This window comes from Phoca vitulina, unplaced genomic scaffold, assembly GCF_004348235.1.
Source record: "Phoca vitulina isolate PV1807 unplaced genomic scaffold, GSC_HSeal_1.0 scaffold19, whole genome shotgun sequence".
Taxonomy (NCBI): Eukaryota; Metazoa; Chordata; class Mammalia; order Carnivora; family Phocidae; genus Phoca; species Phoca vitulina.
The window spans coordinates 17,408,140-17,435,394 of record NW_022589722.1 but is presented as its reverse complement, the minus strand read 5'-3'; the positions used below and the strand labels follow the sequence as shown (position 1 = coordinate 17,435,394).

The 27,255-nt window shown below is 43.4% G+C and overlaps 2 protein-coding genes across 5 annotated transcripts in view; both read right to left on the bottom strand.

Moving 5' to 3' along the window:
- TXNRD1 (thioredoxin reductase 1) overlaps window positions 1-27,255 on the bottom strand; it is a 115,878-nt gene that overhangs the window by 52,598 nt on the left and 36,025 nt on the right. Inside the window, exon 1 of one of the 4 annotated variants that reach the window (XM_032416234.1) lies at window positions 15,294-15,525. The exons of 1 other annotated variant lie outside the window; for it this stretch is intronic. The gene's annotated coding sequence lies outside the window, so the exon portion shown is untranslated. Of the gene's footprint in view, window positions 1-13,846; window positions 13,960-15,256; window positions 15,526-27,255 lie in introns of those variants that run through there. 2 more of the 4 variants (XM_032416231.1, XM_032416233.1) reach the window with 2 other exon arrangements.
- Window positions 1,669-4,961, bottom strand: EID3 (EP300 interacting inhibitor of differentiation 3). Its single transcript, XM_032416235.1, has one exon. The coding sequence runs from the start codon at window positions 3,880-3,882 to the stop codon at window positions 2,779-2,781; it is 1,104 nt and encodes a 367-aa protein (XP_032272126.1). The 5' UTR covers window positions 3,883-4,961; the 3' UTR covers window positions 1,669-2,778.

The following is a 27,255-nucleotide window of genomic DNA, read 5'->3' as shown; positions in this document are numbered from 1 at the left end:
AGGTTGAAAGGTTTAATAACTTGCCCAAAGTCTCTAGGATGTTAGTCAGGATTTGATGCCAGGTGCTTTGATCAGAAAAGTGGTTCTGTTATACAATAAAGTTCTAGTTAAAAATTTTTCTGCAATATTCTTCTAAAATTCAAATGATTTTATTAAACCTGTGAAATTTAAGCCACTCTCATTATATTACTAGGAAAACAGTAGATCTGCAGGTTGGCTCATAACCTATCTCTGTAATTGTCTATCGGTCAATTCTTTTTTCTTCAAAGTAAGCAGTCACTTTAATTTCAAAGTGATGAGGCAACTGAGGTGTCACAATAACCAGTAAAAATACAGACAAGTGGTCATGATTTATATGTTAAAAGCTATAACTTTAGGGCGCCTGGGTGGCTCAGTCAGTTAAACGTCTGTCTTTGGCTCAGGTCATGATCCCAGGGTCCTGGGATTGAGTCCCACCATCGGGCTCCCTGCTCAGTGGGGAATCTGCTTCTCCCTCCCCCTCTGCCCCTCCTCCCCACTCGTTCTCTCTCTCTCTCTCTCAAATAAATAAAAATCTTTAAAAAAAATTTTAAAAAGCTACAACTTTAGGGAAGGCCCCCAAAACTACCATCCCCCTAAACCTGTACATGCTCTATTAATGCTTTTAGTCAAGTCTCCAATGCTCTCAGTAAAGAGACAGGCACTTAACAGAGCCATCTGGTGATGAGTAAAAAAGGGAGGCAGGATCCTGTTGCTACTAAGAAATTATTTTCCTCTAATGGCAAATCTCTGAAAAACCCAGGAACTTGGTTGGGAAAGACAGGCTAAAGTGAGGATCAGCAAGACCAAATGATACTCCCATGACTGCTAAATAAATCAAAGGGTGGTAGACACCAGGAGGGTTAGCATTCCTTCACATGAAAATGGGGAAGGAATGGTTACTTCAGAAAACAACTTAACATTCATGAGAAATTTCTATTTTGGCTAAAAACCTCAACTATTACTGAAGAAACTTCCCCACCACATAAAGATTACTCCTGTCAATCTTGATGTCATTTATTTAGTCTTTGGACTTCCCTTCCCTGTACCACACTAGACTTAATAGGAAAGTTTATTGTTACTTCTATGCAAAACAGATACTTATCCATTTGCCAAATCATGCCTAATGGCAAAATCTACTACTACCAAAGATTAAGTTCCTATAGGGATCAAGAAAAGCAGCCTACAGGCGCCCGGCTGGCTACACAGTCAATACAGCATGCAGCTCTGGATCTCTGGGTCCTGAGTTCGAGCCCCACATAGGGAATGGAGCCTATTTAAAAAAAAAAAAGAAGAAGAAGAAAGAAAAGCAGCTTATTTAGGCATGCTCTATACCTTCAAAATTGTTTTCTTAAAGACCCAAATTTTTGGCATAACCTCAAAATAAGGTTGTAATTTATAACCTTAAAACAACTGCAAGCCAACAAAAAGAAAAAAAAAAAGCTTGGGGCGCCTGGGTGGCTCAGTCGTTAGGCGTCTGCCTTCGGCTCAGGTCGTGATCCCGGGGTCCTGGGATCGAGCCCCGCATCGGGCTCCCTGCTCCACGGGAAGCCTGCTTCTCCCTCTCCCACTCCCCCTTCTTGTGTTCCCTCTCTCGCTGTGTCTCTCTCTCTGTCAAATAAATAAATAAAAAATCTTAAAAAAAAAAGCTTTTATGGTTAAGTAAAGAACATTTAGGTAAGTTAATTATATATCTCAGTATAAAGAGAGATCATTTCCAGGCATTGAAAGCCTGAATAAGAAACACAAAATTGAACTGGGAATATTCAAGGCTGTTACATAATGAAACACCACTGATTCTGAAAGTCACTCTGTGCACTAGCAGAAATTACAAAAGTGTTTGGACACTAGAGGCTAGAGAAGAAATCAACCAACTAGATAAAGACTATAACTGGTTTTGTGTTTGAAATAATCTGACAAAAGTATCGTCTACCTCTGAGGACACTAATAGATAAGGTAATTCAGTTTTTGCCCAGTTTAACATTCAAATGGAAGTTTTCAAAAAAAAAAAAATCTCATGATTCTCTGGTGCCATAACTTCTCACAATTCCATGTATTTGGCCTCCATATTCCCCTGGCTAGAATCCCTTTCCTTTCTTTGACCAAACCCTACTCACCTTTCAGCATGCACTTAATTGATGCCTCCCCTAACAAAAGTAGAACGTCTCTACGGTAGATAAGTCTAATCACAGGAGAAATTATTTAGAATATGGATACCCACTCATTAATCTTACTTAGTCCTCCTTGCAATGAAGCATGACATCTAGATTTTTTTTTACAGTATTAACATTGCTTATTCACTGCCCTACGGACAAAGTCTTTCTTGACCATTTTTTTTTCCCCCACCCTTCCCCCAACCTTGTCAGGAGCCCCATTTGTCAGGAGCCCCATACAGGTTCCCTGTAACAGAGAAAGCAATGCACTATCACAGAGCATCACAAAATTGATTTTTTTATAAATTATCAAATGCCTCTTATGAAATTCAGAGCTGATTTTTATTGATAAAGTCTTAAAGGGCATTCAAAAAAATCTTCCCACAACATGCCAGTGAATAATTTTTAATTACAGAAGATCGTGACAACCTTATAAACTACCAAAAAAAAGAAAATACACTGCACAGTAAAACAATTTCTGGTGTTTTTGAAAATACTTTTTCACTTTACATGAAATACAATTATGTGCTTCTGCTTGATTTTACTCTCCATTTTGAGATACTTTAGAAAAGCCACAAAATGCATCCTATACTAAGAACAAAAATCCCTAGTATGAGTTTGTGATCATGGCCTCTGAAATTTCAAAAGTTGCCACAATATTTTTCCAGTCCTGTAAACTCAAAGATATAACTCCTTGTTTCCTGCCATGAGAACTGGGATCATTTTCCTCACCCACTTGGTTAATATTAATCGGCTCTAATATTGGCAGCCTGTCTTGGTCAAGCCTTATTCTCGCAAAACCATCCCTTATAATGAAAGAAACATAAAATATATTCTCCACAGTACGAGAAAAAGAGTTTGGATCAATCACAAACTCAAAATAGGACACGGGAGTATCAGGATACTTTCGAAAGTAAGTTTGCAACAATCCCAAGATTCTTTCTACTTCTTTTTCTGTTGCTTCTTGATTATTACTCAGGTCCAACTTCCTCAGTTTTGTAGGCATATCCCCATTTTCTTCCATTTTGTGAGCTTTTTTGTGGTGTTCAAGTCGGGGCTTTGGTGCAGGTTGGGATTTGAATGAACCAAAAATAAAGTGGAATGTTTCAGCTTGCAATATCCAGGATGTTGCTTCCTTCTGTACGGTCTCCCAGAAGGAAAGAGCTGTATTATCATCACAGCCACTCAATTCATCATCTTCCATCCAGTTTAGACCCACAAATATAAACAGAAAGTCACAAAACGCTACTTGATTAAAAAAGGTCATATCACAGTTTAGTTGCTTTGCTTTTTCTTTACCCAAATCAGAAGCCAAAACAAGAAACTGGGCATCGAGAGCTGCTTCTCTTGTTCGGCTCACTTCATCAAACAGGACATCGGCTTCTTCGAGAGCCTCGGTTAACGAGTCGCTCGCGGTGTTCACAATGTCATCACGGTTCTGCTGGACGTTACAGATGAGCTGCCGGTACTGTTTGCGGATTTTCCGGCATTTCTCCTCGTCATCCGTAAGCCCTAGGAGGTGGGGGTCTAGGTCGGCCTCCCCACAGCTGAGGTCGTCAGAGCAGCCATCAGCCCCCACCACCACTTCCACCTTCATCGGTTCTTCCCCATCATCCGCCTGCTTCACAGAGTACGCACTAGCAGCGATGGTCCCCACCGGCTCCTCTCCTTTCTCTACGCCTCTCCCCAGAGAACCTTTCTCAGCAGGCATTTCGGCGACCGGCGACCGGAGCACTCAGCTAACGGCCTTCGCAACGTTTCCGACAACAGCGGAAATTGAAGGGGGTCTGTCGGAGCTGAGGATGTCCGCCCATGCGCACTGGCGATGGCCCGGAGGCCCCGCCCCCAGCTCGCTCCACCTCCCGGCGGCCCCGCCCCGCGGAGCCCAGACCCAGCGCGTTCGCACCCACCTCCCTGCGGCGCACAGAATGCGCGCAATAATGGGCCCCCTCTCCATGTTGGAATAATACCTGCTCAAGTGATAGCTATTATTTATTTTAGCAATTACTCACAGTGTCATCTAGCTTTCTAAGAAATACCTGGAAAACCTTATGCCAAAATTGTGGGGGGGGGGTTGGGCGCCAAAGGTCCTGCGCTTTAGAACATTTGCCATCACATACTGCAGTTAGGTCAACCTATGTTTTTCGTTCTTACTATGATTAAAAGGTAGGGTCTCTGGGGTTCTGTTTTTTGAAAACTAAATCTGGCTACGTTGTAAACTGCCCATAAAGCTAAGCATCGCGAGTTGCAGAACGTCCACCACAAATAGCTGGAATTCTCAGGGTTCATTTGCTAGGTGGCTATTTGGACTACATTCTTCATTATACAAATGCATATCAGGTTAATTACCTTCACGGACCCTCAAAAGCCAGACCCCTTCCAACCAACGGAAGAGGCAGACGCCAGGCAAGTGTCTGAGCTAGCGCAGGGGCAAAGGTGGGGGAATGTCGGGCATTACCCAAGTGACCTTCGGTTCCCCACCACCCAAGGGTGGAAGAATAAAGTGGGTATAGTCTCTGCAAAAGAGCGGTTTATCTGGAAGCTTGCCAAAAGCTAAAGGCCACAAACTCTGAATGGAGATAAATCTCAACCCTTAAAGGTGATTAAAGAAGATTTTAAACACAATCCGATATAAAGATATGAAAGTGAATGCTGTAAATCAATTGACTACATTGGAAAATTCACCCACTAGTTCACTGGAAATTCACGTACAGTTGGGAAAAAGGGCTTAGCTCATCAGTTTCACAAGGAGCAAAGTATATACAACAATAAGGAATACATTTTGTTTTTAAAGAGAACAAAAAAAGTGCACTCTCAACCCACAAGATCAAAAGCTTTTCACTTCAACACGTGCCCCTTTTTGGGGGGGGGGGGAGCACACCACAGACGGAACACCACACTGTGCCACCTGTCAATTCAGGTTTCAAGGCACCAAGGAAGTAAATTAGCCTTACATTCCTTCCTATGAATCTAGACTAGTTCATTTTTCCTTGTCTTTAGCAGAAAGTTTCTTGCAAATGCATGAACAGCACAACCTAGTATTAAATTTCTCTAAACTATTTATATTACTCTTCATCCACCACAATTTCTTTTTTAAAGATTATTTATTTATTTGAGAGAGAGAGAGGAGCAGAGGGAGAGGAGCAGAGGGAGAGGGACAAGCAGACTCCACGCTGAGCCCCATGCAGGGCCCACAACCCTGAGATCACAACCTGAGCCAAAATCAAGAGTTGGAAGCTCAAATGACTGAGCCACCCAGGTGCCCCCCACCATAATTTTCTTAAGTAGAGGTATAATTCAGGGGAAAAAATATGCTTTTTCCAAAAACACTAGGCATTATGGTTATTCATGCATATATATTACCCTGCTATATTAGACTGAACTTCTCTAAAGCAAGAATCTGGTGTTAAATCTTCCAAGCAAAGCTGTTTTCACAAGGATACATTTGAGTATGCACATTGGAATGTATAAATGAATGTAGATGAGAAACTTTCTTCCAGTACCTACTACAAGTTATTTGGCACAAAAGATTAATTTCACAAATTAGTGGGGAAAAAATAGATCCAACAAACTGAAAATAAAAGCTGACTGCTTTTCAGAAAGTCAACCTTAACTCTTCTCTGAAATAAAGAAAAAGCAAGAGAAAAACAAAGGCGGGCCCCAGTATCACCAAACAGCCATATTTTCCTCCCCAAGTCTGGCCAATCACAAACATTTTAAATCTTAGATGAAAACACCCAGTTAATTCCAAGTTCCAAAACCAAAAATGTTTCCTTTTATAGTTAACCATATTCTTGAGAGCTTCTGATATCCTTTTCAAATACAATTAAAGCAATTTATAAGGGAACTCCAAAAAATAAGCCAACCTTCCCACCCTAAGGTGCCTATTTTCTGCTGTCTCAGAGGAGGGAAAACAGGCAGATACCAATTTGCTCTATACAGAGCTTTTCATCTAAGAATTTCAAAATGGCTTAGAAAAATAAATAAATTCTCCCAACCTACTTAGAAAGTATTACTAATACCATTTACAGGGATTTCTCAGGAGATAACAGCCCACACAACTTGCTCGGAGCAACAGAACACATCAAGGCAGGCATCATATTATTACGTACTGATTTCCAGTACTGAATTCATTCATTCTATGCTAGCTAGATCCCTGTCCCTAAGAACCTTGGTAACATGTAACTCGGATCATCCTCAGAAAGTCATACTTGCATTATATTCTGCCTTTTTTTTTTTTTTAAAGATTTTATTTATTTATTTGACAGAGAGAGACATAGCGAGAGCAGGAACACAAGCAGGGGGAGTGGGAGAAGCAGGCTTCCCGCAGAGCAGGGAGCCCGATGTGGGACTCGATCCCAGGACCCTGGGATCATGACCTGAGCCGAAGGCAGACATTTAACGACTGAGCCACCCAGGCGCCCTATATTCTGCCTTTTTAACTCTGCCTTTAGAGCACAAGGTTTAAATGTTGCTACAAACTAAAAATCTCAAGTCTAACAATTTTGCTTAATCATTTAAAAAATGGATTTCTATATTGTGAATCCTGTAATCACTAAATAGCGATTTTCTACCCTGAAGTCCAATTACTCATAATAATTATATAAATGCAGCTTAAAAAGACAGAACAGCAATACCTAATTCAGTTATGCTGGTAGGGGGAGGAGCAAGATGGCGGAGGAGTAGGAGACCTAAATTCCATCTGGTCCCAGGAATTCAGCTAGATAGGCATCAAACCTTTCTGAACACCTACAAACTCAACAGGAGATCGAAGAAAAGAATAGCAGCAACTCTCTGAACAGTTATGCTGGTAAACTTCTCTATGGATTGTAACAGCAAAAGTGCACTAGTACTTCAAAGACATCACTGAAGTCTACCATCCTCATTCAGTAAGGCTAGTTCAGGCAACCACGACACACAGCTTGGCCTCCAAGAAAATTCAGCTCTTCTCCTCCCCCTTTTCCTCTTTCAGGAGTTGCTGCCAAGAACTCAACATGGCCCTACATTTCCTTTCTTCTTTTCTTCAGTTTTTTAAAATTTTATTTTCCAGTCCCTTTGCTCCAAGTTCAGACTCACTCATTCCCAGCTCTTAGGCTCTCTCCCACAACCCCCAGTGCTCAACACAAACATGGGATGGGTGTCACAGGTTAAAGCTCTCTCTATGGCCAAATAAAAAAAGAACTCACCTAGGGTCCGTGGGGTTTTTACTGCAGGATTAATCTATAACAAATGGGCACAGAAGAGGCCTCTGAGCCATAGCCAGGGGCCAATCAGGTTTGAATCCCACACTCTAGGAGATATGCTTATCCTGCTATTAGCTACCTCCCTGAACTTTTCTGTTCCTTCTTTCACAGCAGTTTTCTCTCCCCTCATTCTGCCAGGGTATCTATTTAACACTTAGCTGAGAAGAGTCTTACTGATAAAAGTGCTAGTTTGATTTGTTGGAGTAGCAGGATGTTAGGTATATTTTCTCTTTCATCTTAATTTCCTTTAAGGTTATGTGTGTGTGTATATGTTTTTGCTTTGGTTAGTGTTTTAACATTTAAGGTAAACTTTGCCATAATCAAGGCAGATACATATTTTTTTAAATAACCATGGACAGGGGAAGGAGGCAAACCTGGGTTCCAATCTTGACCTATTATTAGTTATTAGGGTTCTCTTAGGTAGGTCGCTTAACTGCTCAGCCTCCGGTTTCCTCATCTGAAATGTGGGAATACTACTACTTACACACCATCAAGCTACTCTAAGTACTGAACGAGAATTACGTGACAGATCTGATAATATTTTCAATTATTGAGTACTTAGTAAGTCTAAATCAACCCAAAGATAGCAAATGTTTATTAATAAACATTAGAACCTAAACAGAAAAAAGTATACAAACCAGTAGCCTCACTCTTGCATGTTGTTTTATGACAGAAAAATATTTTAAAGGTTAAATCCATAAGGAGCAATACAGGAATATATCCCCTATAACTAATACTGGTGAAAAGAAATTTGCCATATAATGCAATTTAAAAACCTACTAAGGTTTCAACTAATGGAAGTGTATATAGTACTTTGAAGAGGTAAAACTCTGTACTAGATAATCTGAAGCAGGGTCTATGAAGAGTCTGAGGTTCTCATGAGTGGTTCCTTGGATTTCAGCACATTCTTTAAAAAAAAACAACAACAACACAGTATCCAAAAGAGGCTTCAAATAACTGTTCTATTCAAATAACATGGCTTTATTGTTAGTTAAGTAAAAGACAAAATGACAGTCAAGTCCCACAAAATAATGTGGACTCAAGCATTCAAATCCCTTGGAGTACATAAAGCCTCCACCCTCTTTGTGATCCGTCTTACACTTCACTGACACCAGAAAACCCAGTGCCGGCTGACTTACCAAGCCTCAAGAACTAACATAAACAAGGGTGTGAGTTGAGAATAGAACCTTTCAAGTTACGAGAGCAATTACCAACTCTTTTAGGACACACCTCAGAAGTCAGCAATGACCAGGAGCATCATTTTGATAGACTATGAGGAGGAAGGTACTGGATATGTGGTTTTTAAGGTGCCAGCCTTGCAGGAACTCACTCTGAAAGCCTGGGCTCAAATCAAAACTAGTGCTGTATTAGTTTTCATTGATTTTCTTCAGAGTCTGAGTTTCCTCCTTTGTAAAATGAGTCTATTGGATGTCTTCGCTGCCACACAGAGTGGTTGTCACTCTTTATAAAAAATCATATACAAACATTTGTTGACAAATACATCTTTAAATATATACATTGGCCCTGCAGATTTGTGTTACAGAGAGCAAAGACAGCGCCTAGCCCAAAGCTGAGAACACAGGTACTCAATAAATAGTAGCTAAATAAATGTAATGTGACTTCCTTCTCAAATGACCTGGACACACCTGCATAAGACAATGCTGCTGTCATACAGCTCTTTAAAATTGGGAACTGTTTACATGCTGCTTAGAATCTCTCCAGAATATCTTAGGGGTTGGTCTCAGATAGAGTAGTCTACCCTACAAAATCAGACAGCTTGTAACTAAATACCTCACTCGAAGTGAGTCTCCTCTGGCCCTACCATCATCCATTCATTCAACAAATACTGAATGCAAACTAGGTGTTAAAACACACACATACACACACACACACACACACAAGATACAAAAATAAATCTTTTTTGTCCTAAAGGAACACATAATTTAGTAGGCACAAAGGAATGCAGTTCCTCTCAGCAAGCATTTAATGAATGAATGCCATTTGCCAGAGCTATGCTAGAAATACCAAGATTTGCATGGGTTCAGGCCTGAATCATGAGCACATAATCACAATGGGGAGATCAGGCATGTATCCCAACAGCTGTAACACAAAGTCAAGTGCCAGCAAGTATGAGTACAACACCATGAACTTCACAGACAGGCCTGGATTCCATTCCTGGTTCTGCCATTTAACTAGCTGTGTAATCTAGCCATGTTCCTTACATTCCCAAGACCTCCATTGTCTCATCTGTAAAACTAGATAATACCCCCTTCTGCACAGGACTACTGTGAGAATTTAATCACCTAGGTATCACAGCATTTAGAATCTAATGTATAGCAGAGATTCAATAAATGGTAGTTACTATCATTAATAGGTATGCTCATTTAAATATCTGCTGAACTCTAATTAATATAGACATGGGATCCTAGGCACAAAGACTAAAACTCACTCTGCACTTTTGATGGTAAGCCAAAAAATTTTATTTGGCAGGATTCCTCCTTTTCCAGAGATAAGAATTCATGAGAAAGAACGGGCAAATCTGGCCTTGTACTCTACCACAGGTAGGCAGTTGGAAAAGTCAGTTTGAGCAGGAAGATAAATCAGAAACTGGAATAAAGAGCTGAACAAAGGAGGGAAATTTTAGGGACTCTAGCTGCAACGGTAGTCCCACTTCCGGTAGGTAAGGGAGCAGAGCAAGAGATAACCAGAAAAGCAGGTGGGCGCCAGGCCCTGGAGAAAACAGAATACCTAGCTAAGGAATGTGCTATGTACCCTGCATGCAGAGCTGGGGGCAGGGAAGGAGCAACCAGAAGATGCCTTGAACATCCAGTCCAGATGGAATGGAAGGGGAGGGAGATCAAAAGTGTGAGGCCTGTTAGAGAGACTGCTGAAGCAGTTTAGGCAAGAGGAAATGAGGACCTGGAACAGCCCCAGCAAAAGTTAATAGAGGCAGTGGGCCTGTAAGTCAGGCCCTAGCAAGTGAATAGACAGGAGAGGCCAGAAGCAATATGAAGCCAAGACCAGCAGAATAGTGAAAGAATAGATGAAGAGCAGAAAGGAGGTTTGTGTTGTCACTTAGTTCAAGTGGGAGGAAGACACATGGGAGTCTCAACATGGATTCACAACTACTAAAAATTTTACTACATATATCAGCCCCAGAGAAATTTATTTGCAGTCCTAACAATCCAGGCCTCTTTTAAATCTCATTAGTCCTTACCCCTTACCTTCTTAGGTCAGCCAGAGTCTGTTCACTTCCCTCATCTTCAAAGCAGTCCTCCCATCCCCCTCAGGCCTCAACCTTCTCTCGGCCAAAGTAGGTACACCCTTAATCTCCCCAGAAGGATGTCAGGGGGAAGAATCAAAAGAAATAAAGTTTTCTGCCAATTTTGGTAGAGTATTAAGAAAGGAAAGGGATGGCTGGAGAGTTATTAAATTACCACTCATTTCCCGATGTTTATTCGGTTAAGAGTCTGGTTTCTGGCTTGAAAGTCAGGCTTGAGAGGGGGAGACCTGCCTTTGTTTTAGTGGCTACCCACACAGCCATGGATCATGGGGCCTGAGCTTCACAGCAACAAGATCACACCTGAGCTCTGCCCACAACTGGCATCCAGGTGAATTATGGAAACAATCAGGCACTGCTTTATGCCTGGCATCTCTCCTACTATTGCCTTGAAGAAATTAAGTCCCCTGTTGCTGGCTTTAGTCTTATCTCCCAAGACCATTATCTCAAACTACTAGTCTCAATTATGACCTGCACTCAGTAATGCCAATAAATACTTTTCCATTCACTTCCCTTATCCTCTCAATTCACCGAATTCTAATTATTAAGCAACCAATCTTGACCAAACTACCTTATACATTAAAGTAAGTCTCCAATGTGATACTTATCCTAAGAATTACCTGAGGGACTGTGCTTAAAATAAATTAAAAGGCAGATCCTAGCCCCTTCCAGAGGGTTTACTTAAGACCTCAGGTAAGGGGCGCCTGGGTGGCTCAGTCGTTAAGTGTCTGCCTTCGGCTCAGGTCATGATCCCAGGGTCCTGGGATCGAGCCCCGCATCGAGCCCCGCATCGAGCCCCGCATCGAGCCCCACATCGAGCCCCACATCGAGCCCCGCATCAAGCCCCGCATCGGGCTCCCTGCTCCGCGGGAAGCCTGCTTCTCCCTCTCCCACTCCCCCTGCTTGTGTTCCCTCTCTCGCTGTGTCTCTTTCTGTCAAATAAATAAATAAAATCTTTAAAAAAAAAAAAGACCTCAGGTAAAGCCCAGGCATGTACCTTTAACAAGCACTCCAGGGGATTCTGTGCAGGTGGCCCATACACTGCTTTTTTGAAATACACTTCCTTAAAGCAAGGTAGGCCTTGCTGATGCTCCAGCTACTGTGTTTACTGAGGGGAAAGGGAGACAAAGGAAGAAACAAGAGGAGAAAGGAAAAGCAGGCATTTTGAAGAGCTCCCTCTCCCCTATTTACGTTGCAATTAAAGTATAAAATCTTAACCTTTTTTTTAAGGTGTGGACTTTAGGATTATAACACTAATCCTATAAACACTTAATTCTTCACTAAATAAATGCCTTCCTCCACTCTAACCCAACGTTCCCTAAAGATTTTCAAAACCCATCATTTAGCCCCAAATGTGGGCAACAGGTGGCTGGAAAGTCACAAACATTTCAAATCAGTAGTCTTTACTTCCATGTGTCTCCTTCCATTTCTTACTACTCATTAGAAAGCAAAAATAAATGATACAAAACAGAGTGGTAAGCTTACTTAAAAGAGATGTGCTAAATATTTTTTTTTATTTTAATTATGACTTGGGGGTATACTTTTCAATCTTGGCACTGCACCTCACTAAATGTCTGAAATTAACTATGATCATATGGACTGAAAACATCAGATCATACCAATAAAGTGGATTGAAAGCTTATAAAAACAGTGATTCATTTTACTCCCACTGATGCTAAAACCAGAACCATTTGTAGAATTTATATAAAGGTCAAATGCCCCTAAAACTTTTTAAGTGCAAATTTATGACACAGGTAGAGAAAACAGAACAATCAGACAGAAAGTAATATTAATAGACCTTTGTCTCAGGGGTGCCTGGGTGGCTCAGTCGTTAAGCGTCTGCCTTCGGCTAGGGTCATGATCCCAGGGTCCTGGGGTCGAGCCCCGCGTCAGGCTCCCTGCTCCGCGGGAAGCCTGCTTCTCCCTCTCCCACTCCCCCTGCTTGTGTTCCCTCTCTGGCTGTCTTTCTCTCTGTCAAATAAATTAAAAACCTTAAAAAAAAAAAAAAATAGACCTTTGTCTCATCTTACTTGCAAACTAAAGGTCTGACTAATACAATACACTTTAAATCACACTAAAAGCCTTTTTATCCTTTGTTTCCCATTAAGTTGCTATTTGTTTTTGAAGCCTATCTGCATTTCCTATTCCATTACCCATTCTTAAAAAATGGCAAATAAGATTCTCTTAGAAGAAAAGGTAGCAAATAAAAATGCAAATTAATTTTCTTCCTCATATGCACATATCTAAGTAGATTTTTACATTTAACAGAGGCCTCAGGTTTACTTCTAAGAAGGCAATGTTCCAGTATGAGTTCCATTTCTTAAAAATTACATGGATACAAACAGATAAGGACAAAAAAGATCATCAGCAAAAATTAAAGCAAATGTATCAAGCTAATGAGATTATGAGGCTTTCTAACCTGGTAGCCAACCACACCCGGTCTGTGTTGGGTATCCTCCTAAACATTCACCCCGCCTCCAAGCATTTTGCCAGTACCATAGCCAGACCCATCCACCCGACCCCACGGTGCACGGTCCTAAGGGAGGGGTGCCATCACGCTTGCCACCAGCCAAAGGAAAGATTTCTTTCTCTCCTTTCCCTCCACCCAACTGTTAACTCTGGGCCAAAAAAGAGATACCTGAAGGAAAATGAACTCACTCCTGAAGCTTGCAGATTGCTCTCCCCAGAGCCTGGGGCTCCTGGGTTTCCCTTCCAGAGAATTAAAGAGAAAGATGATAGGGATGGACGAAGATATGCATTTCCTGATCCCCTTTTCTCAGTACTTCTCCAAACAACTCACTTTCAGCAGTTTACACTGCTGCTGGATAATTTTAAGTTATCTAGATTGATTAGGAGGGGCTAAGGAAGGCAAAGTAGGAGGAAACACATCTTCTGAACACGTGTTTTAAAAGATGAAAAGTTAACATATTCCCTACCAAGCTCCCGAGTTCTGAATTTACCCGCCGACTCATCAACTTCCATCGACACGTGAGCTGGCCCCTGTGCGCTTCTTTGTCGTTTTTAAGGACATGCTCCGTGTGGAGGTCCGTTCACATCCACCCCGGCCTTGAAGGGAGGGCCGCGAGCACGGCGGGCTCGACCAGCTCATTCCCAGGGCAGGCGGGTAAAGAACGTTAATGTCCCCCACCTACCCTCAGGGTTAGACCATGGCCGCCTATCTTTCGCCGCTTCACGAACACCACGGGCACGTCGGTTTCCGAGGTCGGCTGGGAGAGCGCTCTCTCCAGGCCGCCCCTGGCGTCCTCTGCGGCACAAAAGCAGAGAGGGGCGCGGGTCAGCACCGCCGACCCGGCCGCGGCGGGAAGTGCGCGGCAGGGGCGGGGCTTCCGCGTCCCCAACCACGCGGCCGGGGGGACGCCCGCACGCCGCCCCCGCCGGCCGCCGCCCCCCCGCCCTCCCGCCCGGCCCCCCGCACACCTGCGCGCGCTGGCTGCGGCGCCTCGGGCCGGCTCCGGACGCCGGAGAGCCGGCCGCGCTCAAGTGCTGGCCGCCTCGCCGGAGCAGGCGCTCCGGATCCTGGTCAACCCCCAATGCACACGGCCTCGCACAGGAGACAGGCAGCTCCGCTTCTATAAAACGCCTCCCGATGCAACCTGCCTTTGAACTCTGCATCTATACAGAATGCCAAAAGCCAGCTTCCCAGATTTAACCACGAGGCAAAATTAGGAACATTCTGCCCTCTTAGGGTGCTTTCATTTCAGAACCTTGAAGCCATACAGCAACACCCTGCTTGACAGACCGGGAGCTAATGGCCCAATTTTACAAACGGGTGAACTCAGATAGGTAGTGAGTCACTGATGGAATTAAAAATAGACTCCAGTTACTCTAACATCATCAGGCCCATTCATGAGGCAGAAATCACACCGACACTCAGAAGTGCGGCTGTCTAACAATAATGGCAGCTAGCACTTCTTCGGTGCTTTGCACGTATCGACACTTCATCTCCACAACTGCTCATTTGAAGGAGGTCCCAGCGGGTCCACTTCACCCGAGTTCAACTGGCTAGAAAGTCCACAGCAGAGCCATGGCTCGAACCCAGGCGGGGCCGTGCACCCTTCTTCACCGCCACCCAGTACTGCCCGATACAGCGAGACACGCGCTGGGTGCCCTCGCAAGCTGTCCGGGTTCAGAGGCTGGGGCAAGTCACGTGATTCTGAGCCTCGGTTTCCCCAACTGTAAATAGGGAGATACAGACGATTTGCCAGCTCAGGATTTCCGGGGATTAAATGATGCGAACATTTCCTAAGAGCCCTTTTTAAATCGTTATACTCCCTCATTATACTCGAGAATCTGTCAATCTACTCGTCACATTATCATCCACGTTCCGATACTCGTGCAGTAGGGAACCATACAAACACTCATTTTTTTTTCCACCTTTCTGCACACTGTCTCCATAGAGAGCTAGCGGAAGAAAGCCACCAGCCGACCGGGGCCGGCGTGTCTCACCTACCCCAGGCTAAGCTTTCACCGACCCACGCGCAACAATAACGCGGCCAAGAAGCTCACCGCCTTAGAAAAGCTTCACCCCTACTCAGACACACCTCAGAACGTCTCCCCTTTCCGCGATCCAAAGCGCACCTGGCAGGCGGCTGCCCCCGTCCCCGGCCTCACAGCCCAGGGGCTCGGAGCTCTGCCCGGTTTCCGTGAACCCACCGCTGGCGTGAACCCGAGCGCCGGGGCACCAGGCTCTTCCCGCGGGCGGCCCCCGCCTTCCGCTCCGAGGCGCTGCGGACTACTGCGGAGCGAGGCGAAAGGGTGGCGGGCTCCCCGCGGCCACCAGAAGCCACGCCCTGCTCGGGCTGGTCGCCAGAGTCAGAATGACAAAGCAGAAATCCACTCCCGTGCAGCCCTGCCGACTACGCCGACGGGCTTAGCGCAGTGGGACCTCCTAATTGGGTGACACCACATCCTCTTCCTGCTCATAGCGCCCCCAACCCGAGAAAAGAGCAAAAACAATGTGAGCAATGTTTGGAAGCAGAACCCAAAAGTAGAGTGTTTTAACGAAACAAAACTGGACTATGCCCTAAGGCAGTGACTCCGGAACTTTGCTGCCCATTGTAATCACGAGAGGCCCTTTAAAAATACTGACGCCTCGTTCCCACTCCCAGACATTCTGAGGTAATAGGTATTGGGTGCGACCTGGGCATCTGAGGTTGTTGTTGTTGTTGTTTTTTAATTCCCTGGGTGATTCTAGTGAACAGCAAAGTTTGGGACCCATTGCCCTAAGGTAATAGATTAGTCAGTCTGGCAATTCTCTAAAGGAAATTATCAGGCTTTTAAAAGAAACACCTAACTCATGCCGGGTAATCCTGAAAAGTGACAAAAATTCTCACCAGCACATAACTTCCCCTTATATCCTTCCTCCTTAACCCACTCAGGTTTTGGTTTGTCGTGTTTGTTTTAGGGAAAACAGTATATTTGACTCCAGCCATGCCAAACCACCTGCAGCTGCCCGAGTAAGCCATGCTCTCTCATACTTCCTGCTCTTACTCATATTCTTACTCAGCACCTTGCATTAGTAGGTAGCTACGAATATTTGCTGAATAAATAAATGAGTGAATGAATGTCTCTCCCACTTCTTTGTCTGGATACTGGCCCACTGAAGCACGCTGGGGTGAAAGGATTGTTGGTTTCTTAAGGCTGAGGGCAGCCATGCCTTCTCTGAAGTGGCAGGCAACCACAGTTTGCTCCTGTGGGTCCGTTCCAAAGCACAAGTTAGAGGCTTGATATATAGCCTCTCAGCTTCTGAACACGCGTGCACTTGTGCAAACATACACACACACAGCATACATAAATGGTCACTCTCTGTGCCGGTTGATTGTATGCCTAAGTGCACGCCTCACCGTGTCTTCTTTGAACAGAGTATGGGTCTAGCACAGGTGTTCAGGAAACAATGTGATTTAAGGAGCAAAGGATGAATAATGAGAGGGCAAGAAAGCTAGGACTCCAAGGTAGAAAACAACATTTCCTCCTGGCTGCTGAGCCCAGCTCTGTTAACCGTTTTATATGCATTAGCTCATTTAATCTACACAATAATGACCCATGAATCAGGGTCATAAACTCCTCATTCCTAAAATATATAGAAACTACAGCTTCCTTCAAAGGTATGTGTCAAGATAGAGAGGGACTGTAAAATCATTTAACTGGAAATAATGCACTAAAAGCAAGTGATAAGGATTGATTTCTATGAGCCTCATACGACAGATCAGAGTTGTCATAGTTCATATCTTCTAACAGCATATCAAAAAAGGCATTTTAACTTCACAATGTTAAGTGAGCAAATTATAGCACAAATACCCAGAGTAGCTCCATGTAATTTTTTTAAGTTAAAAAAAAAAAATCACCATTTTTAAAAACCGTCACTTTTCTTTCAAACCTTTCTTGCTGCAGTTAAGGGCCCAGGTGCCTTACCCTTGCCACAAAATACAGAGAACTCCTTAGTTATACTTAAGTTTGTGGGTAGTGGAAGAAGGGCTTCATCTCCCACCATTTCTCATCATGCAGCATTTGTTCTAGACATAACTCTAACATCTCTTGACTGAGCTCATGTTATTCCGGCTGCCTAAAATAAGCTTCCCTCCCTAAGGCCTACTCCTTCAAAGCTCATCTGAAATGTCATGTCCTCTGGGAGGCCTTCCCTGATTCCCACCCAATGTTGATAGCTCCTTCCCTATTCTGGGACCCCAAATACCTAAGAATAATTATAAATCATGTAAATCCAAGAGGGCTTTGGGAAGGCAAACCCTTGTTTGATTTATTTAGTCTTCCCAGAACCTGCTATATATAGTAAATTACTCAGGAAAGGCTGGAAAAGACCCTCGATGTTCCTGAGCTCTCCTGTAAGCACACTATAAGCAGCTCTATGCAGGTATTTGAGCGAGGGTCCTATCGCATTAAACTACTAGTCCTCCTACAATAAGTTTCTCTCACACACACATACACCACACTGAGCTAGAACAATCTTTCTGACCCTCAAATCTTCTCTGCTCAAAACTTGTAGCTCTCCAGGACCCGCAAAATAAAGTCCAAACTCCTCAACTGTACTGACTTGGCAAGGCCCACCCTTGTTAAACCTAGCTGTCCACATATTCTGTACCCTACTTATACAACAAAACATTGCTGCAGAAAACACAGAAATTAAAAGTGATTTCACTTCAAAGTCAAGATCGCAACCTTCAGTGTGTCCCCAAAGCTGCCCAGCAATCCTTTGCGTCTCTGGTAGATTTGTTTTCCTAGTTTCCAAAGTAAGTATTTCATACTTACTCCTCTTTTCTCAAACCTTTAATATACCTACACCTTGCCATTAACTCATGACCTGCTTTCTACTTTAATAGAATTGATTGCCTGATTGATTGTTCTGTCTAGAACTCCCTCCCATTTTCCTCTCAATCACCAAGCTGCCATATTCTCTACCTTCACCCCTGTTTTAATGAAGGCTGACTTCTCCACTTGTGTACAGATTCTCATTTCTTCCTGCCTTCTCCATCTTCAATAACTTCACTCCTGAAATTAGTCTCCCTCTCTGGTATCATCAGTTTCTTGTTCTCTGCCTGATCATTCCATCATCATATATACTGTAGTTTTCCCATTTAAAAAAAAAAAAGCCTCCCATGATCCCATGTGCCCAACCCCCATAGTTACCACCCCATTTCATTGTTCCCCTTCACGGGAACTGGTTTCATTTGTTTGTTTGTTTGTTTTTAAAGATTTTTTTATTTATTTGAGAGAGAGAGAGAGAGACAGTGAGAGAGGGAACACAAGCAGGGGGAGTGGGAGAGGGAGAAGCAGGCTCCCCGCTGAGCAGGGAGCCTGATGTGGGGCTCGATCCCAGGACCCTGGGATCATGACCCAAGCCGATGGCAGACACTTAATGACTGAGCCACCCAGGTGCCCCTGAAAAAAAACCGTTTGAAAGAATTCTTTGTACCCTGAAAAAGAAGTAGGGTACAGAAGTCAGGAAAGATCTAAGAATATGGCAGTTGAGCAGACACCAGAGTGAAAGGAGGGAGCAAGACTTAAGAGGGGAGGGAAATCTTTCTAAGTAGAAGAAACAGGAAGTACAAAGTCCTAAGCTGGGAGCCTGCTTGACTTGTCCAAAGCTCTGCAAGGGAAGCAGTGTGCCTAAGGCTCAGTGAACAAGGAAGAAAGTGGTAAATAATGAAGCCAGAGGAGTAGCCAGGGGTCAGAACCCAAAGGCCATAGGACTTTGGATTTCATTCTAAATGTGATAAGAAGCCAAAGTGTCACAAGAGAGGACAGGGAAATAATCTATTTTGTATCTTAAAAGGATTGTTCTGCTGTGTGGAGAATAGACTAAGGCAGGTAGGGACTTGGAATGGAGGAGCACAGACCAGCTAGGAAGTTGCTGTGGTGGTCCAAGCTAGAGATGATGAAGGCTTGGATTAGGGGGTGAGAAGAGATATTTGAAGGTAAAGCTCATAAATTTTGCAGGTGGGTGAAATGAGGGACATAAAAGAAGGAGAAGACTCAATGATGACTCTATATAGAGTTTTAGCCTTGGCAGCTGGGTAAATGGGGTTTGGGACAAATCCACAGTGTGGTTTGAGAGACCTGTTGTTAACCAAATGGAGATGCTGAGTAGACAGCTGGTATGCAAATCTGGAGTTCAGGGAGGAAGTCAGAGCTAAAAATAAGAATCTGGGAGTCAAATATAAAAGATATTTAATGCCATATATATTAGCCAGGGTTCTCCAGAGAAACAGAACCAATAGGATGCAGAGAGAGAAAGAGAGAGAGAAACAAATGGGCTCTCGGGATTGTGGGGGTTGGCAAGTCCCAAACCTACAGGCCAACAGGCTGGAAATACTAGCAGTCTTAATGATGCAGTCTGAGTCTCAAGGCAGTCTCAATTCCTTCCTCTTCAAGAGATTGCAATCTTTTCTCTTAAGGCCTTCAACTGGTTGAATGAAGCCCACTGGCGTTAAGGGAGAGTAATTTGCCTCATTCAAAGTCTACTGTTTTCAATGTTAATCACATCAGAGAATACCTTCACAGCAACATCTACGCTGGTGTTTGGCCAAACAGGGCACCATAAAATTAACCATCACACCTGAGACTAGATGAAAAGACCCAGGGAGGGGCGCCTGGGTGGCTCAGTTGGTTAAGCGACTGCCTTCAGCTCAGGTCATGATCCTGAAGTCCCGGGATCGAGTCCCGCATCGGGCTCCCTACTCAGTGGGGAGTCTGCTTCTCCCTCTGACCCTCCCCCCTCTCATGTGCTCTCTCTCTCATTCTCTCTCTCTCAAATAAATAAATAAAATCTTTAAAAAAAAAAAAAAAGAAGAAGAAATACATTTAAAGAAAATGAAGACAGTCGGGACTGAGCCCTGGCAGAGTGCAAAGGAGAAGGGTCCAGCAAAGGAGCCTGAGAAGAAACTGGAGGGAGGTAGGAGGAAAACCAAGAGAATGTGGGGTCTCAGAAGCCAGTGAAGAAGTGTTCCCCCCAAAGAAGGGAGACCAGCTATGTCAAGTACTGCTGAGAAATACTCCAAGATAAAAACTGAGTCAAGGATGTCGTTACTGATTTTTATGAAAATGAGGGAGGAAAGAAAGCCTGATTAGAGGAGGTTCAACAAGAAACAGAAAAAGGACATGGAGGTAGTGAGTACAGCCAACTCTTCAAGGAATTTTGCTATAAAAACAGGAAAGTGGGAAAGTAGCTGAAGAGGGATGTAGGATCAAGGAAGGTGTTTTGTTTAGTTTTGTCTAAGAAGGAAATTATTATGGCATGTATTTTGCTGAAAAGCCAATCTAGTAGAGGGAAATCTGGCAATTTTCTAAGAGGAAAGGAGTGCAAGGAGGTCATTACAGAGGCAAAGTTCTTTGAATATGCATCTATGGTGCAGCCTGGATCAGTCAGCACAGGCTCTACCAGTAACTAGACTGTCCAGTTACTCAGCCTCTCAGCTCCCTCATCCCCTTTCTACAAGACCCGCCGTGGTCCTTCTACCTCTCTACCTCACCCACACCTGCTCTCCACCTCTACACCCCTGCCATTAGCCTTTTTTCAGTCTCTTTATTTATCTAACCACGGGTCTTTGCTAACTCCCAATCGTTCAGCAGACCTAAGTTCAACCATTCTTCCTTGAGGAAGCCATCACATAGTTCACATCTCCCTATGAAATGCTCCTCTGTTACCATGTATTCTTTCTGCTTGTTACTTACCACAATTGCAGTTATATTTTTATTGATGATTATTTGGTCAATGTCAGCCTCCCCCAAGGACAGCACAGTTCAACAGAATTTTCTATGATGATGGAAATGTTCTGTATCAGCACTGTCCAACCCAACCACTGTCCAGCCAGCACTGTCCCACTAACCACACGTGACTATTGAGCACTTAAAATATGGCTAGCGCAATTGCGCATCTGATACTTTTATTTAAGTTTAATTTGTCTAAATGTAGTCTGCCCCATGTAGACAGGGTCCAGGATTATTTATGCTCACCATGGTGTTCACCAAAATGTGGCAGTCCATCAACTTCAAACAGGGAAAGCAAATAATGGTATGGGAAAATTGGGGAAGGCCTCACAAAGCAAGTGATACTTGAACCATAGCTTGAGGAATAATGGAGGTAGAAGTAATAGGAGTGGGAGAAATGCCTGAGAATGTTTCAGTGCTTGCCAAAAAACCCCTGAGGTATAGAGAGGATAATTATCTTTTTTTTTTTTTAAAGATTTTATTTATTTATTTGACAGAGAGAGACACAGCGAGAGAAGGAACACAAGCAGGGGGAGTGGGAGAGGGAGAAGCAGGCTTCCCGCGGAGCAGGGAGCCCGATGCGGGGCTCGATCCCAGGACCCTGGGATCGTGACCTGAGCCAAAGGCAGACGCTTAACGACTGAGCCACCCAGGCGCCCCAGAAAGGATAATTATCTTGCCCACGGCCACCTAAATAACAATTGGCAGAGCTGAGACTGACCCTCAGTCCTTGGCAATCACCACGATGCTGTTCTACCTCTTGAACAGAATTTTTTCTAGGCAGAGAGCAATGCACACAGACACAGTCATAGGAAAGCAGTGGCGTGTTTCTGCATGAGATGCCGAAGCATAAGGGGAGATGAAACTATAAATATATGTTGGGTTCACTTTGGGGTTCACCAGGCAGCTAAGTGTCTGGTTCTTTTCCCTACATTCTCAGTTAATCCGCAAAAATTATCTAAGTATTACAATATATTAAAAATTAGAAACTGAAATTTCAGGTAGTTAAGAATCTTGCCAAAGGTCACAAAACAGGTGTGTCAGAGTTAGGATATAAATCCAGGTGTGCCTATCTCCAAATCCATTGTTTGTCTTACAATTCAATAATATATATTGAGATAGGAGCCAAAAAGAGGCAAAAGCAACATGCTGTAGGGACAAAAACAAAACAAAAACAAACAAGCAAAAACCCATTAACTTCCTGACAAAGACCAGCGCAGACTTCATCCATGAAACATCCACCCTGAAAACGTCAAAATCCTGCTTGGGGGATCATGATTTCTGTGATGCCTTCTCTGAACAAACACAGACGTAGGCACTCTTTTATTTCTTACATCAGTCTACATTAAAACTGTTTACATGTCTGCCATGCTTAGAATGGTCACTTATTGAGCACCTCTGTGCCAGGAGCTTTGCATGTTCTCGTTAATCACTACAATAACCCTTTGCGATGTGTATTACCATTTCCATTTGCAGACAAGGAAAGCAAGGTTAAGTGAGTGGCCCAAGCAAGGTCTGACAGCTAGTGCAGGATTTCCATCTCATACTCTTCTCTCTCCACTACGGTACTTTTCACCTGAGGGCCTGGTCTTTGTTGCCCCAGTACCTAGCACAGTGCCTTTTCCACAGTAGCTCGCACTTGAGGTTTGAATTCAACTGGCACTACGGCAGGCTTTCAAATGTTAATGAAGTGGAGAAGAGAGTCCAAAGTGTTCTGGTAAACCAGCTTGTGAGGGAAGCCTGAATTTGTAGCATTTGCCAATTTCTGTAGTATAAATACTCCCACCGTGGCTAATTTCAAGCTATCAACCTACTTGGAGAATTCCTCAACATTTAATAACAGAGCAGCTCCAGCACAACCCCTAAGGGCTCAAGGTCATCAGATACAAGCTCCTTCCCCTCCTACAACTCCTCTTCACTGCAGTTCTATATTCTTAGACTTTACTGCAATCTCAGAAGGCCAAGGATCGTTCTACCTCGGTTTAAGCACACCTTTATCAGAGCCCCACAATCTATTCCAATTCCAGGCAGTGTTAGGGGACCCCACATCCCTTAAACATCCTCTCCTTATCTTCTATCAGGGACTATTCAAGCCCTCCTGCCTTCAAACATGCCTGGGTCTCCTCTTTTGTAAATATCTGACTGACCCCACAGCTTCATCCAGCTTTCTAGTGACAAGCAACACGGCCCAATAGTCAGGGAAGCTCCTCTGAAGTCACATAACCTGGTTTTTCTGCCAAGAAGCACACCCTTAGGCAAGTTCTGTTCCCTGTTTACTCATCTGTAAAATGGTGATAAATATAGCACCTCCACCTCATGTGGTGGCAGCGGGAATCAGATGAGTAAATAGATGTAAAGGGCTCTGAATGTGGTAGGTATTCAATATCCGAGTTATTATCATCACTATGTCCTTACGCATGGTGTAAATCTAGGAAGACCACAGAGTGGTTAAGAGTTTGGATTTCCTCCTTTGACAAAATATTCACAGTAACCATCAACAATGTGTTACATGAGACGCTATTCAAAACTTAATTCAAGGGCAGCCCATTCATCTTTCAAACTAATTCAAGGGCAACCTATTCATCTTTCTTTTAATTAGCAATCTATGGCTAAGCACGCCATTTTCCACAGTTATCTATCCTCATTACTCAGAACTTGTTCTTTACCTACAGGAAGAAAAATGTAATTTCCTTAAACAATTTGCTAAAAGAAATGGAAAGGACATGAGGAACTTCTAAAAGAATCAGTACGTGCATCTCGAATTGCATGTCCGTACACACACAATGTACACACACTAGAACACGTGGAAAGAGTCCCCTCCTGTGTTTCATTTGTTTTAGATCTCTTGGTGTCTCATCCCAATTCTAGAGGAAAGAAAATGTTTTTAATGCAGAAAACTACCAGCCAGCAGAACCTCAGGAGACACAGGCTCTCTTGAAGTCAACTCTCAGATGACTCGTCTGAAAACACTGGAGATGAGCCACCCTTACCACCAGCCAAGAGGTGGTGTGAGTATTAATTAGTAGTGGTAAATAGCTTTTAGATCCTACAGATGAAAGAAGAGCCATACAGTTTATTACCATTGTTAACCTCTAAATTCTTAAACCCTATTAGGTAGTTGATACTAAGAACTTCCATCTCAGGGACGCCTGGGTGGCTCAGTCAGTTAAGCATCTGCCATTGGCTCAGGTCATGATCCCAGGGTCCTGGGACCGAGTCCGGCATCGGGCTCCTTGCTCAGTGAGGAGCCTGCTTCTCCCTCTGCCTGCCACTCCCCTGCTTGTGCTCTTTCTCTCTGACAAATAAATAAATAAAATATTAAAAAAAAAAAAGAAAAAGAGAACATCCATCTCTAATCACCCCAGGAGCCCAAATTCCAGAATCCCAAGACAGTTGATGACTACAAGTCATTGGTGGAGGGCTACTGTCACCTTATGAAGTGGCCTTGAATCTTCCTGGATGGCAACTAATCATCCAGACCCTGATTTGAACTGAGAGGGATCTACATCTCATTAATAACCATAGATGTATTAAGACCAACTTTTCCACTGTAAAGACAAATGAGAACATTGTAATTTTCCACCAAAATATTTCTGAATTTCTTTATCTATGGATTTACAATAACTGTAATAATCTTTCAGAAACTCTTTTGAAGAGTTGCAACAGACAAGGGTGGACTACCTCCTACCCCCTTGATAAGTCAGGTTCAGTGTTAACCATTAAGTGAGATAACTAGGCCTCTAGTTCAGTCACTGGCCTTTCTAAGACCGCAAAGTATTTTCCAGCTCACTACCATCATTTAATGAACATAGCAGGGTGCCTGTGTACTTATGATTTAAATAGGAGACAAATGTATGGTTTATATGGAAATTATTATACTAATCTTCAGATGAACCAACCTCAGCTATTCTGCAGGCAAAACCAAGATGTTATTAGCATCACTAACTGGACTCCTGATTTTTAACTGTGCACTTGACTCCCAAAATAAAGGTTTCATTTCCCTGTCTCCTTTCAGCATATATATGGCTAAGTGACTAAATTCTGATCAGTAAGACATAAGCAAACTTCCAAGTGCAACTTCCAGGAAATGTTCTTAAATGGAAAGGACAAGTCCTCCTTCAGTTCTTCTTTCAAACGACGGCTGAAGTTTGGACCCCCATCTTGGAACATAAGATGGAAGACAAATGCTGAGGAGTGTGGAACATGAACACAGGAGGACTCAGCAATGGATCCAGCACTGTGGAGTATCATACAAGTCCTGGACAGACTACTCTATCTAGACTTCTTTTAGGTGAGACAGAAATAAGCTTTTTTTTTCTTAAAGAAAAAAAGATTTTATTTATTTATTTGAGAGAGAGAGAGAGAGCTCAGGAGAGATAGCGAGCAGGGGGGAGGCGCAGAGGGAGAGAGAGAAGCAGGCTCCACGCTAAGCAGGGAGCCCAACACGGGGCTTGATCCCAGGATCCCAGGATGATGACCTGAGCCAAAGGCAGACACTTAACCTACTGAGCCACCCAGGTGTCCCAGTAGGAAACCCTTTTATGGCAGTATCTATGAGCCACTGCCCTAAGCACGGCAAGTGTTAACTAGTTTAACCACACAGTTCTGTGAGGCAGATTTTTCTATTATCTCCATTTCACAGATGAGGAAATGAAGGCACAAGAGGCTGGACAACTTGCTCAAGGTCATACAACCAGGTTCTTACTACTGAACTCTGATCTAACCTGTGATAATGATCTTGCAGGTCCCGGTGCTCCTCACTAACCTCCATACATACATACACCAGCCCCCCAGACTGCTTTTTATACCTGTTTTAGGGCTGCTTGTGGAGATAACCACTGCACTGACTGAACCGCTTATATATGCTTTGCTCTTACATAAAGAGCACAGAGACCAGTGGTTATATAGCATTCACATAAGACTCTGTGCATATACACCTCTATTCAAGTGAATTTCTGTTTTGGAATGAATGCAAGGTGGGTGGGGAAGCTGATTATTTAAGAAAACAACTCACACATTTTATGAAAAGATTTCTCTTAAGTAAGAAGTAGAAAATATATTTTGGTATCACACAGATGTAGGTTCAAATCCATGCCAGGTGGGATAATGTTGTCCCTTTGTTTGAGTTGGAAGAATTAAATAGGATAATGTTTGTCTCTTAAGTACAGAGAACGAATTGATAGTTGCCAGAGGAAGGGAAGTGGGGTGGGGGGCGTGAAACAGATAAAGGGGATTAAAACTATAGTGAATAATGTATAGAATTGTTGAATAATTACATTGTACACTTGAAACTAATATAACACTGTATGTTAATTATACTTCAATAAAAATAAAAAATAAACAGGATAATGTTTATAATGCATCTAACATAGTATTTAATTAATGTCCTCTTCCCAATGTACTTAGGTATGAAAAAGCTAGATTTATTATTATTTTTTAAGATTTTACTTATTTATTCATTTGTCCGAGAGAGCACAAGCAGGGGGAGCGGCAGGCAGAGGGAGAAACAGGCTCCCTGCTGAGCAAGAAGCTCAATGCGGGACTCGATCCCAAGACCTTGGAATCATGACCTGAGCCGAAGGCAGATGCTTAACCGACTGAGCCACCTAGGCATCCCAAAAAAGCTAGATTTAGATTAAACTTTTTATGAGGCAAGATAAAGTTCTCTTTAATTGCCAGATATACATTCTAGTAAATTGTTGATTCTTTTCATTCTTTGAACAAATGTTGGAGGGCCTGCTCTTACACATAAATGATAAGAGTTCTGCTCTTCATGGGCTCATTATCCATTGTGGGTCATTAGTCATAGGTACCACAGGTGGAGGGCTCTTTGCTCCTCTGAGCCTTTGTTTCCTCATCTGTAAAGTGGGGAATCTAATGAGGATGCATGTAAAACACCTAGCACTGTTCTTGGCACACAGTCAGTGCTTAGTAGCCGTTGCTAACTCATGTAATATTATGCAGCCCTTAAAAAAGATTCACAGAGGGATGCCTGGGTGGCTCAGTCGGTTAAGTGTCTGCCTTCAGCTCAGGTCATGATCCCAGGGTCCTGGGCCTGCATCGGGCTCTTTGCTTGGCAAGGAGCCTGCTTCTCCCTCTGCCTGCCTCCCCCCTGCTTGTGCGCACGCGCTCTCTCTCTCTCTCTAATAAATAAATAAATCTTTAAAAAAACGGGGGGGCACCTGGGTGGCTCAGTTGTTGGTCGTCTGCCTTTGGCTCAGGTCATGATCCCGGGTTCCTGGGATCGAGTCCCACATCGGGCTCCCTGCTCAGCGGGAAGCCTGCTTCTCCCTCTCCCACTCCCCCTGCTTGTGTTCCC

What these genes read in the sequence shown, in the direction of transcription:
- EID3 (XM_032416235.1), bottom strand. Translation starts at nt 3,882, where the DNA reads ATGCCTGCTGAGAAAGGTTCTCTGGGGAGAGGCGTAGAGAAAGGAGAG.